This window comes from Stylophora pistillata, chromosome 6 (assembly GCF_964205215.1).
Source record: "Stylophora pistillata chromosome 6, jaStyPist1.2, whole genome shotgun sequence".
Classification (NCBI taxonomy): Eukaryota; Metazoa; Cnidaria; class Anthozoa; order Scleractinia; family Pocilloporidae; genus Stylophora; species Stylophora pistillata.
The window spans coordinates 18,807,075-18,819,462 of record NC_142524.1 but is presented as its reverse complement, the minus strand read 5'-3'; the positions used below and the strand labels follow the sequence as shown (position 1 = coordinate 18,819,462).

Here is a 12,388-nt window from a genome sequence, read left to right as displayed (position 1 = left end):
AGGTCCCTAAACACTGCAGAGCACTGCGTTACGTGGATGACACCAAGGTTTTTATGGCACTTCCTTCTAGTCAGCTTTTGGAAGCTGTGGCTGCTGTAAACCAAGACCTCAGGGATATATCCAGTTGGTGCTGTGCCCACTCTCTGCTAATCAACCCCGACAAGACAAACTAATTTTTGTTGGCGTTCTGCAACTTACAAGAAATATAATAACTTTACCACCTGTAATGTTGCTAGGGAAGGAAGTAAAGCCTTCCTCTGTTACCAAAGACTTGGGTGTACACATCAATTGTCACCTTAACTATAACGAACATATTGCAAAAACTGCTTCAACCTGTACATACATGTTAAACCGCATTAATAGGTTAAAACATCTCCTGGACAGTAAAACTCTTGTTTTCTTGATGAACACTTTTATATTTAGTAGGTTATACTATACACCGATATCACGTTGCCGCCATCTTGGTTTGGTGATGCATCAAAGCGAGGCTGGGCGTGCATAATTTGCAAAATGGCGACTGCCACTAATGTGTCTCTTTCGGCCTGGTCCAAATCATTGAAAAACATTCCTTTAGTAGACAATTCCTTCATAGAAAAGTGGCTGCAGAAGCTAGATAAAGTCCCAAAGAAAGTTAGAACGCGAGGTTACAGTAATTTTTGCGAAGGATATGTCTTTGATGTCGAAGGTAAGATCATCAATTCTTTTCTTCGCTACTTTGGCTATTTGTTGGCATTATTGTATATCAAAAGATAGATTCTCCGGAGTTTTGATGTCTCTTTTAATGCATTTGTAGTTGCTGTCTTTATGTTCAATATTGATTGAAATCAAAGCGAAAAATCATGCGTTTATTGAAGTGTTTTTCCCCTCTAGTTAAAGTAGAACCTTGTAGTGTGACAGTTCGAGCTAGGAGCTACAGATCACAACGAAAAAATGATGAACCGTGGCGACTGCAGGTACGTTCATGCCTTTAACTAATTGAAAATTATTTATTAATGGAAATCATAACTGTTTGATGTATAATTGATACATCCATTAAGAGATTTAGATGTATTTTTTTGCTATAACAGCTGAGATTGAATATGTTTAACGATGTATTTCAATATTCTTGAGTTAATAAACAGACCTCATATGCTATTATATTAAAAACCTTTTTAGCAAAATACTTAGAATTATGTTATCTTTTGCATGAAAGTTAAAATTTTCTTTACCATATTGTTTAGGTTGAATTATCAAGAGAAAAACAGTCAGTTCTTTCCCAGAAATGCAACTGTGAAGGAGGTGCTGGTTTGTGTAACCATGTGATTGGTTTAATGTACCTCATTGCACACTACCAACTCCTAGATTTGCAGAGTGTTCCTCCTGCAATGTCCAAGACTTCATTGCCTCAGACCTGGCATGTACCTCAGAGAACTGAAGGGATCAAACCCAAAGAAATAGATGAGGTGGTGCTACAACAAGTGAAAGTTCCACTTTCACTGCCGCAGCCAAAGAAGAGAATTAGGAGAATTGATGGTGTGAGATCAACCTTGTATAATCCCATCCCAGATTGTTTTGGAAGCAAAGATATAATATCCACATTCAGGGAACATTTTAAAGAGCATGAAGATACACAAGTTAATTCAATATTACGACCAATGGAAGATCTCTCTCTTACCTCATGCAAATTTGGTGATGTAGCAACAGGAAGTGTACTATCATATCAGCAAAAGATAAAGAAAACAAACAATCCAAAAGTTCATGTCAAAGTTGATGGTCCTGAGTTACCCCCCAATTATAGTATGCCTACAATTGACAGCCTCTACCTGTTTGCGCCAAGTGCTGGAGAGCAAAATGTATTAGAGGGTCTGTGTGTCTCATACAACCAGTCATATTTGTATGAGACAGAGACCAGAGAACAGTGTGATACAAGCAAGTGGTTTGACCTGAAAGCCAAACGGCTTTCATCCAGTAAATTTAAAGATGTATGCAGCAGAAAAAAAGACTTTGAGTCCCTTGCAGAAAGACTGTTAAGAAAAACAAAGCAAACAGAGGCAATGCTTCATGGCATAAATACAGAAGAAGAAGCTGCAAGTGCATATGCTGACACTAGAGACTGCAATGTTTTTCCTTCAGGTATTGTGATAAACCCCTCCTGCCCATATCTAGCCACTTCCCCAGACAGAAGAGTTTATGATCCAAGTGAAGCAGACTCTTGGGGACTACTTGAAATAAAGTGTCCCATTAAAGATTCAATAACTGACTTAAATTATCTTAAACGTGTGAATGGGATTTATAGACTTAAGAAGACCCACTCCTACTATTACCAAGTAATGGGTCAGATGTTACTTAGTGGGGCCCCATGGGCTGATTTTTATGTTTACTGTAAACAAGATTATCACCTGGAACATATTGAGTTTGACAATGAATTTTGTGCAGAAATGAAAAGCAAACTTGATCATTTCTATTTTCAATATTTACTTCCACATTTTGTCAAAACTTAACAAAACTCAATCAGTCCATTTTTTTTAAATGATGACATGTCTCATCATAATATATACAGAACATTGTGTTCATGAATTTTAAATATTGCATTGTATCATTTATATATTGTTAAAAGCATTAAAATAATGCCCCTCTAAGATTTGTCATCAGACAACAAACACACCAGATTTGATTAATAGAACCAGCTAGTGATAAGGGAAGGACTTTGTCAAAAATTTGGTACTCTTTAACTCTTCTTATGGCACGTTCAACATGAATTCGCAATCGTGCAATCTGTTGGGTCTCAGAAACTTGCTTTGTACTGAATTGCATTGATTTGGTTTTAGAAAGAAAAGGGGGGATTGTGACTGTAGCCTTTTTACATTGTAATAAATCCTGAATTAAAAAACCTTTATCTACCATGACCTCATCTCCTTCCTCAATTAATGATAATATACCACTGCTTCGGGTAATTTCTTTGTCAGATATGCTACCTTGGTAAAGAGAACTGACAAATGTCACAGGGCCATGGGGTGCGATCCCGATTAAACATTTATAAGTAGTATGGGATTTATATGAAGAATAAAATTCTGAATTAAGAACCTTTGAGCTAGGTCTCTGTACCTTAATCTCTGTACAATCAAGAATTACTCTTGTTTTGGGGTATGTACTCTTAAAACACTCTGGCATACTATTCTGAATTTGAACTTTTGTTGGCCAAATTGGCAACTGACCAAGAAGGATATAAAGAAAATTTGCCCATGTTATTATAATTCTACTGACTGTGGGTTTAGTGATATTAAATCTAACTGCAAGGTCTGTTTCAGCTAGGCCAAGTCTAAGTCTTATCAGGAATAAAATGAGCTGATCATAAAGAGACAAAGAAAAGCTGCCATAACTATTTCTACGTTTGAAGTTCTGCCTACCTCTAGCTCTTTGTATTTGAGACCATTTGGTCATCTTAGTTGCATACGGTTCTACCCATCGATAAAAACTATCAAGTTTTTCCTTTGAATGAAAGCCAGTGTAAAACCTTGTCAATTCTGGACTTCCAGTAATTCTTTCAGAACCAAAAGAAGTTAACAAAAGAGTAGCTATCTGAAGTTCAAGTTCCTTTACTTTTCTTTGTGTTGACGCAAGTTCTTCTTTTAATGCAGTCGTGACTGACTCGGCTTCAGTGTTTATTTCGGCATTAGTTTCAGTGCTAACTTCACCATTTATTTCAGTGCTAACTTCGGCATTTGTTTCAGGGTTTGTTGTGTTGTAAGGTGAGTCAGTCTCCATTGCAGCATCGGTTCTATCGGCTATTCCTTGTTCCATTTCTGTTATATCTCCTGCTGCACTTGGTAGTGATTCCACTTCTATCTTTTGCTTTTTAAACTTTTGCAGGCTATTATCTGGACGTCCTTCATGTTCTTTAGTCCATTTAAAAATCGACGGGACAGCTCCTTGCTTCAGTCGAACCCTTCCTGTCAACGTGTATTCAATGTCACCCGGCTTGAAATGATCAGAACATACCAGTGTCGAATTTTTCTTTATCTAAAAAAGAGCAAAAATAACTATCTATAAACAGTATTTAACACAGCAACAGAAACAGTACTCAGAAACTTCAGACAATCAGAGAAAATTTTCCCGCGAGTTGCCATAATATAAACAAATAGACCGGTCCACGTGTGGTTGGTATGTTTTTTACTTTTTGTCGAAATTACTACATATTTCAGCCCCAATATACATAAAATCAATCGCAATTTCTAATTCCATAATAATCAAACCAAGGAAAAAAGAATAACTCGCGATTTTTCTGTTTTAACAGCGGAATCACAACTACACGTGTGTAGTAGTCATCGCTGAGACTATATTGTACTAACTTACCTTGAATAGCGGCCCAGGATCTCGTTTTATAGCGATAATCCACTCTTTTTTCTTTTCTTTCTTGGAAGGGAAGTTGAAGAAGTATTTATCCTTACCATTTTCATAGCGTTTATCATTCGTACATAAGTTTACACAGCAGTGGTAGTTAGACATATTTACAGAGAAAACACCGTGACCTTATTATCTTTGCACGCCCAGCCTCGTTTTGATGTATCTCAAATCCAACATGGCGGCAACGTGATATCACCGTATTGCTCCACGGGTTGGAGCAAAACGACAAAAGAAAACAGCAAAAAATTTCAATTAATCCAAAATTTTGCATGTAGAATTGTTTTAGGCCTTAAGAAATACAACCATGTCACGGAAGGCCTGAAATCTCTAAATTGGCTCAATGTGAACGATAGACTGCTTACAAATGACTTATTAATGGTCCATAAGTGTATTCATGACCAGATACCCAGCTACCTTACTGGAAAATTTATTCAGCATTCGAAGATTCACAACAAAAACACTAGATACAGTGGTGAATTAGACCTCCCGATTTGTAGATTAAAAACAGGGCAACGATCATTTGCTTTTCGGGGTGCAAAGCTGTATAATAACCTTCCAAACGAGATTAAGAAAACCTCCGAAGTAAAAACGTTTAAGGCTAAAGTCTTTAGTAATTTTTCAAATCTGTAATTTTTAATTTTAGCATATTATGATATATTCATGTAATTAGTTGTCAGCATTGACAGCAGAAGAACCCTAGACAGGGAGCTGTTCAAATAAAGTATGTATGTATGTACCCATGCAAAAAAGGTGCCCACTGTTGTGCAGTGGCGCTACCCTACCCAATGAGGACTGTATTGTGTTTGCACCTTCCAAAGTAACACAACATTTTTAGCATTGTAACATGATTGTGGTCTGTTATTAATCAAGAAGATTACAATCTACTTTTAAGACTGATCTTGCGCATGCACATTGCAATCTCACCTTATCCCTGAATGTTATGGTGACTAGAAGAATCTCAATCAAACTTTAACTTCCAGGTAAGTTTCGTTTAATTTTTAAATTTTAACTTCAAAGTATTCCATACATTTTGAGCATGTTCATATTCATCCTCTGAGATATGTTCATTTTTCAGTATACTGTAAAATTCATCTTTTGTTGGTAATTCTGTGTCATTGAATTTATCAAACCTGTCCATGTAATCATAAGCATAAACACCTTTTTGAGTCATAAGATTCAATTTTTTGTTCTGAAATTTTTATGATGTATATTTGAAAGCCTCTTTAGGAAGATTACTAAGTAGTTTATTAAGATCTGAAGCCCTGAATTGAAAGCTATCAATGAAGGTAAGATGACTCCCAAGAATGAAAGACATATACTTTTCCATGTTATTTGGGATCGCATCGATTTTCATTTGACACTCTTCTCTATTTTTATTTGTGTATTTATTATTGTTATCAATTTCTCCAATTTCTTGCATAATAAGTGGGAATCATATCCTCTCAAATTGTGAAAGATTACAGGTATTTTATCCAAAAGTTAAGATTACAATCTTGATGAGCTGAACCTCTGTATTTTCCACTTACATGACTGTAAAGTGTTGTGTTGTTTAACTCAACCATTTATTTAGGACCAAAGTAATACATATAGCAAAACGGCGGGAAAAATACTGCACGTGACAATTCATGTTATGTAAACAACGCGTGACCAGAAATTGTCCCATTATGTAATCGCACAGTCAGATACTGTTACATCTCCCTCTCTTTAACAAAACAACCTATAATGATTACGTATAATGATATTAATAACTGATGATCATGTTCATGCCTATTGCCAATGTTCATGTCATAATGTTGAAAATGTTCAGGTATCTAAACATCTAGTCTGTTAGGGGGCTTTGAGGTACGTCCAGATCTTGTCGTATAGGTTTGGCCGTCCTGAGGTGGCGTAGTTGAGCTGTCTTGCGATGCTGCTTTCTCAGGATCAGATGATGGTGAGTCTTTGATACTGTTGTCCTTTACCTCGGGTCTGGGCTTCAGCTGTGATCGAGTGCGACGGTAGATGCCTTCGGTTCGATCATTCTTAACAATGTAGGATCTTGGTTCTTTCGCAGGCCTGACGACTGTTCCTTGTTCCCATCTCTTGGTGTGGTGGTCATAGATGTTGATGGGCTGAGCTGGTCGGAATGGTTGTAATGTCGGTCCAGCAGCTTTGTCGTAGTAGAATGCTTGTAACTTTTGTCGCTGATACAGCTCTTCCTTAGTCTTACTGGTGCTGTCGCTGACACTTACACGCTTGGGCATTGGTAGAGTTGTCCTTAGCTTGCGGTTGTTTAGTAGTTCAGCTGGTGATTTTAGGTTGCTGCTGATGGGTGTTGTACGGTATGATAGCAATCCAAGATAAGGATCTTCTCCTTCGTTGTCACATTTCTTGAGGATATTCTCTACTGTCTGAACCATGCGTTCCGCAGAGCCGTTGGATTGAGGGTACATTGGTGAACTGGTGACATGTTCTACTCCATAGGTTTCCATGAAGTCGCAGAATTCCTGTGATGCGTACTGAGGGCCATTGTCTGTAGTAAGACATTCGGGTATCCCATGTTCGGCGAAAATGCTTTTCAGGTGGTTGATGATAGCACGGGACGTAGTGTTGGTAAGCTTCCTGACAATTGGAAACTTGCTATACTTGTCGGATATCAGGAGGTACTGGTTTCCTCTGAATTCGAATAAGTCTGAGCTGAGCATCTGCCATGGGTAGGAGGGTGGTTCAGGCTGTAGAATTGGTTGTTTCTGTTGCTTCCTTTGGTATGCTTGGCAAGTTGCACAGTCTTGGACTAAGTTGGTGACATCTCTGGTGATGCCTGGCCAAAATACTGCTGATCTGGCTCGCAAAAGGCACTTTTCCTGTCCGAGATGTCCTTGGTGGATGGTGTTGAGAGTATCATGCCTGAGTGTGGTAGGCATAACTATCCGCTCTTGCTTCAGGATGAGGCCGTCCTCAATGGTGAGTTCCTCGCGGAAGTTCCAGTAGTCATGGAGTACTTGAGGGCATTTCTCTCTGGTTGCGGGCCATCCTTCATGTATTACGTTGCGGAGTTTGCTTAACGTTGGGTCGCTGGCTATTTCGTTGCGAATCTGTTGAAGCTTTATCGGTGACGCTGGAAGGTTCTTTGTGATCTGGTGGATGTCCAGCTGTGGGAATTCGTCGTTGAGCGGGGCTGGTTGTGGTGATACCCTCGAGAGGGCATCGGCAATTGGTACTTCAGCTCCTTTGACATATTTTATGGTAACGTCATACTTCAGTGCTCGTAGTACAAACCTCTGTAATCTTGCAGGGCAGTTGCTGAGTTTCTTCTTGAAGATTGCTTCAAGTGGCTTGTGGTCTGTGTGAATTGTGCAGGATTTGCCGTAGATGAAGTAGTGGAACCTTTCAAGTCCCCAAACAACGCCGAGTGCTTCGCGTTCAATGTTGCTGTATTGCTGTTCAGTTTCGGTGAGGGCTTTAGAAGCATAGCATACAGGCTTTCCGTCTTGTAGTAACACAGCGCCTAATCCCTTCAGTGAAGCGTCAGTTTCGATGACGGTTTCTGCGTTCGGGTCGAAGTAACTAAGTACGCCGAGTGACGAGACTTCTTTCTTAACTTCGGTGAAGGCTTGGTCGTGCTCAGGTCCCCAGGAGTAGACCGTGTCTTTCTTTGTCAGATCTCTCAGAGGTGCTGATAGGGTGGCTAGGCGTCCAGAGTATCTTGTCAGATAATTGGTTAGACCGAGGAAGCTCTGTAAGCTTTTGACGTCCTCGGGGGGCTTCATGTTGAGGATCGCAGACACCTTCTTGTTGTCGGCCTTGATGCCTTGTGGCGACCAGGTGTGGCCAAAGAAGCTAACTTCCTTGCACTTTAGTTGTAGTTTCTCTTTGTTGAACTTAACACCTTTTACTCGTGCTCGCTCCATTAACTTTCTGACGTTCTCATCATGTTCTTCTTCTGTCCTTCCGTATACAAAGTTGTCATCAGCAATACCTGTGACTCCTGTAAGTCCTTCAAGGGACGAGTCGAGTTCCCTTTGGAAAATGTCTTGTGAGACATTTAGTCCAAATGGCATCCGAGTGAACCTGTATCGTCCGAATGGCGTGTTAAAGGTGGTGAGCAGGGAGCTTTCTTTGTCGAGCGGTACATGCCAGTACCCTTTTGTTGCATCAATGACACTGAAATATTTTGCATCGTGTAGCTCAGTAATCACGTCGTCGACTGTTCTCATGTGGTAGTGCTCTCGCTTTATACATTTGTTAAGGTCTCGTGGGTTAAGACACACTCTCAGCTTGGTTATCTCTCCGTTGTCGTTGACGGTTTCGCTAAGTACTACGCTGTTAACCCAGTCAGCGGGTTCGTTAACTGGTACGATGACTCCGAGTTCCTCCATGTTGTCGAGTTCAGCTTTGAACATTTCACGCAAGTGTACAGGAACTGCTCTAGGTGGGTGCACAACTGGCTCTGCTCCAGGGTCTAAAGTGATGTGGTATGGCGTCATTTTGAAGGTACCTATGCCTTCAAAACAGTCCTTATATTCTTGTACAAGTTTATCCTTCGTAAGAGGACGTTTGTCGGGAGGTTTAGTAGCTGAAGTTGTACGTTCACTATCTGCTTGAATGCTACAATTGATCGTAACAAGTCCTAGTTCCTCACACGTCTTTAATCCTAGCATGGCCGGTCCTTGCACATTGGTTACTGTGAAGGGTACTTCCTTTATCTTGCCTTTGTAGTGGATAAACAGCTGGCAGGTACCCATGCATTCAATCCTTTGGCCTCCATAGGCTGTGAGAATCTGGGCTGGTCCAAGTGCTTTATCACTGGGAGAGGCGATAATCTTGTCAAACTTTGTTTTAGATATAACGTTAGTTTCAGCGCCTGTATCTATTTTACATGCTATCGGGGTAGTTTTCTTGTGGTAGGGTTTGGCGGTGACGTCGACTGTGATTTCAACTTTTCTGCGGTTGTCGTTGTTGTTTACGTTGTCAATTTCAAGTGATCCTAGAAACATGTCATCATTCTTCGATTCGAAGCTGTTTTCTTGTTTGCTGGCTGTATGGTTCTGTATTCCGTGTACTTGGTTTCTTTTCTGGCAAACCTTACTGAAATGACCGCGTTTGTGGCAATAGTGGCACTCAGCACCACTGGCAGGGCACTTTTTGTCGCTTGTGTGTGGCTCGCTGCCGCATCGATTGCAAAGTTTGTCGTGTCTTTGTTTACGGTTGGCTTTGTTGTCTCTTTGACTTCTCTGCCTAGTCTTAGCATTCCCTCTGGGTCGGTGTAGTGAGTTGACCTGCATGTCTGTTTCGTTTGACATCGCTTGTAGTTGTAGCTTCGTAGCTTCATCAGTACGAGCGATTTCTCTGGCTTTCTTGAGCGTGAGATCATTTCCTTCGGCGATACATTTCTTTCGCACGTTGTCAGAATCAGCGCCGAATACGAGGGCATCTCGCAGCAGTTCGTCGTGGAGTTCGGACGAGTAGCCACTGTTTTGGATAAGCAGCTTAGCCTCTGTCAAGAAATCATCGAGGGGTCGTCCGTTTTGTCTCAGGTTTCGAAGATAAAAGCGGTTAAGGATGTGATTTGACTGTGGTTTTACGTGTTCCTCGAATCGCTTCCAATATTCATCGAGCTTGTTTGCGGCTTCTTGGCTTAAATTCCATGTGTTGAATAGATCGAGACCATAATCTCCGGTCCAAAGCAGTACGTATCTGCATCTTTGTTCGGTTGAACGGGCTTTAAGTGGGCCGTCAAATAACAACTCGCATTTCTGTCGAAAGCGCTGTAGTCGTTGTGGCAAGTCGGGTCCGGGAGTCCAGTCTATTTTCGGCGTTTCGAAACCAACTAGGTCGCTCATTTCTTGTCCTTAGATGCTAGTCTTGAGTTTCTCTTCGATTCTTGTGGGGTTTTCGACCTTTTAGTCTCAAATCCCGCTCCTGACAACCATGTAAAGTGTTGTGTTGTTTAACTCAACCATTTATTTAGGACCAAAGTAATACATATAGCAAAACGGCGGGAAAAATACTGCACGTGACAATTCATGTTATGTAAACAACGCGTGACCAGAAATTGTCCCATTATGTAATCGCACAGTCAGATACTGTTACAATGACAACGATCTCTAACCTACATGTCTTTATCAGAATAGTTCTCTTTGCAAATGTGACACTTGTCAGCTTTTTGGAATTGTTTATCTTCTTTTGTCATTTTTAGAGGTTTGTTAAATTTGGATTTAACAATCTTTTTACAATATTTTACCTCTTCAAGAATCTTTTCCATGAATTTGTAAACAGCTTTCTCACCTTGATAGATGTTAATGTGTTTTGTATATTTATCATCATAAGAGCAAACAACCTTATAGCCATAACCACAGTCAGTATGTTTTTAAAGCTTCTGTGAGAGATTCGTCAACAGCTGGTTTACAACCCTGTACTTTTTCTGTTATTGCATCAAAATCAGCATAGATAACAAATGGAACAGGTAGTTGCTCGTGATACTACCAAATCCACCGTTATGTGGAATGGGCACGAATTTTCATATTGCTGCCCCGCCCACTTCTGCTGATAAATACCTGAAATTCCTTTCTCCTATGTCACGGTGTGATAACGGCAAAGTACACGAGCAGTAAAGCATGAAGAGTTTACATCAGAGGAAAGGCTTTATCCAAAGACATGAAAATAAACATTATTCAAGATATAGTTGAACAGGGTGGAGATATTGTAACTGGGTATTTTTCAAGAAATTTTTTTAACGTCACTATAAAATACAAGGTCAAGTATGACACTGAAAAAAAAATATGGAACAACTTTACTAGTAGTTTCATCGAGCTAGATGAAAAAGCCAAAAGCGGTGGTGTGAAACATCTTCAACCCGACGATAATGAGTTAATAAGATTTTTAAAAAATGACCGAGCATCGATGACCACAGGTGAGCTATACAAACATGTGGATACTTTTTGTAATGTTGCCAGTGGCACATCTTTCACTGCCATAAGACGAGCTGTACAAAACGATATGGGAAACGGAAAGTGAAAGATCATGCGGCACATGACCTCTCCAACAATAACATTGAACCTCATGTGTGGACTTGATGGTCTAATATACGCAAATACTGTCAATGGAGCAAGTAACACATTCACCTTTTTCAACTTTTTTCAAGATGCTGTTCACCCGTTCTTACCGGATGGACGTCCTCTGTTGCCGTATGTCGACCACGTACTCGTAGATAACGCATCTATCCATCATCATAGGGCAGGTCAAGCTCTTGGAGAATAGCTCCATAAGATAGGGTGCTCATTGGTCTATTTGCCTGCATATTCACCAGAACTCAATCCTGCAGAAACCGTTTTTAACAAGCTCAAAGCAATTCTTAAAAGACATGAATTTTGCAATCTTTTGCAAAACCACTTGCACGTTGCTGTTCTGGAAGCTCTCAAGGAAATAACTCCAGACGATATGCGTGGATTTTTTAAGCTTACTAACCATTTGGATTAAAATGAAAGAATCACTGAAATACTTTTGTAATTTCAATGGCTTCATTACGCTAATCGTAACTAATTCAAAAATGAAATCAACTCAGTAAATAAACCACATTTATTAGTGATCATGTTTTATTTCTCTTCCTAGAACTTAACAAGAACCTCGTATATTGACTTCTAGATGAATAGATCTGGTAGTATTTGATTTATAAACGCAACGTTCCTTGAATGCTTTTAATACACATTAAAAAATGTCAACATAGTAATTATCAAGATTAAATCAATGTCGGTGAAGAAAGAGCGAAATCTTTATAATTTACTGATGAGTCTATCGTAGGTGATACAATGTAAAATCCAGGTTTTCAGGAGTATATAAAAACGTTTCTGTCAACTCTTGACGAAGTGTTTACATGTAATTCACTTTTCAAGTAATTCGGTGGCGGCAAACAATAATGACACTGTAATACGAGTCGTTCACGTTACTTAAAACCGTCGCTGTACTAGTACTAGTCGTCAGATTACTGGCAGTGGTTGCCGTAGATTTGAGGCTTTCTTTGATACCC

The 12,388-nt window shown here is 39.8% G+C and overlaps 2 protein-coding genes across 2 annotated transcripts; one reads left to right on the top strand and one right to left on the bottom strand.

The window, feature by feature from the left end:
- Nucleotides 1–407: 407 nt before the first annotated feature.
- On the top strand, nt 408–2,880 carry LOC148728651 (uncharacterized). The gene is made up of 3 exons (XM_088724717.1): nt 408–685; nt 871–953; nt 1,221–2,880. The coding sequence occupies exons 1-3, from the start codon at nt 511–513 to the stop codon at nt 2,478–2,480; spliced, it is 1,518 nt and encodes a 505-aa protein (XP_088580843.1). The 5' UTR covers nt 408–510; the 3' UTR covers nt 2,481–2,880.
- LOC111331211 (uncharacterized) lies at nt 2,498–4,586 on the bottom strand. The gene is made up of 2 exons (XM_022936272.2): nt 4,333–4,586; nt 2,498–3,999 (listed from the first exon to the last, which is right to left on the bottom strand). The coding sequence occupies exons 1-2, from the start codon at nt 4,483–4,485 to the stop codon at nt 2,599–2,601; spliced, it is 1,554 nt and encodes a 517-aa protein (XP_022792007.1). The 5' UTR covers nt 4,486–4,586; the 3' UTR covers nt 2,498–2,598.
- Nucleotides 4,587–12,388: the final 7,802 nt, after the last annotated feature.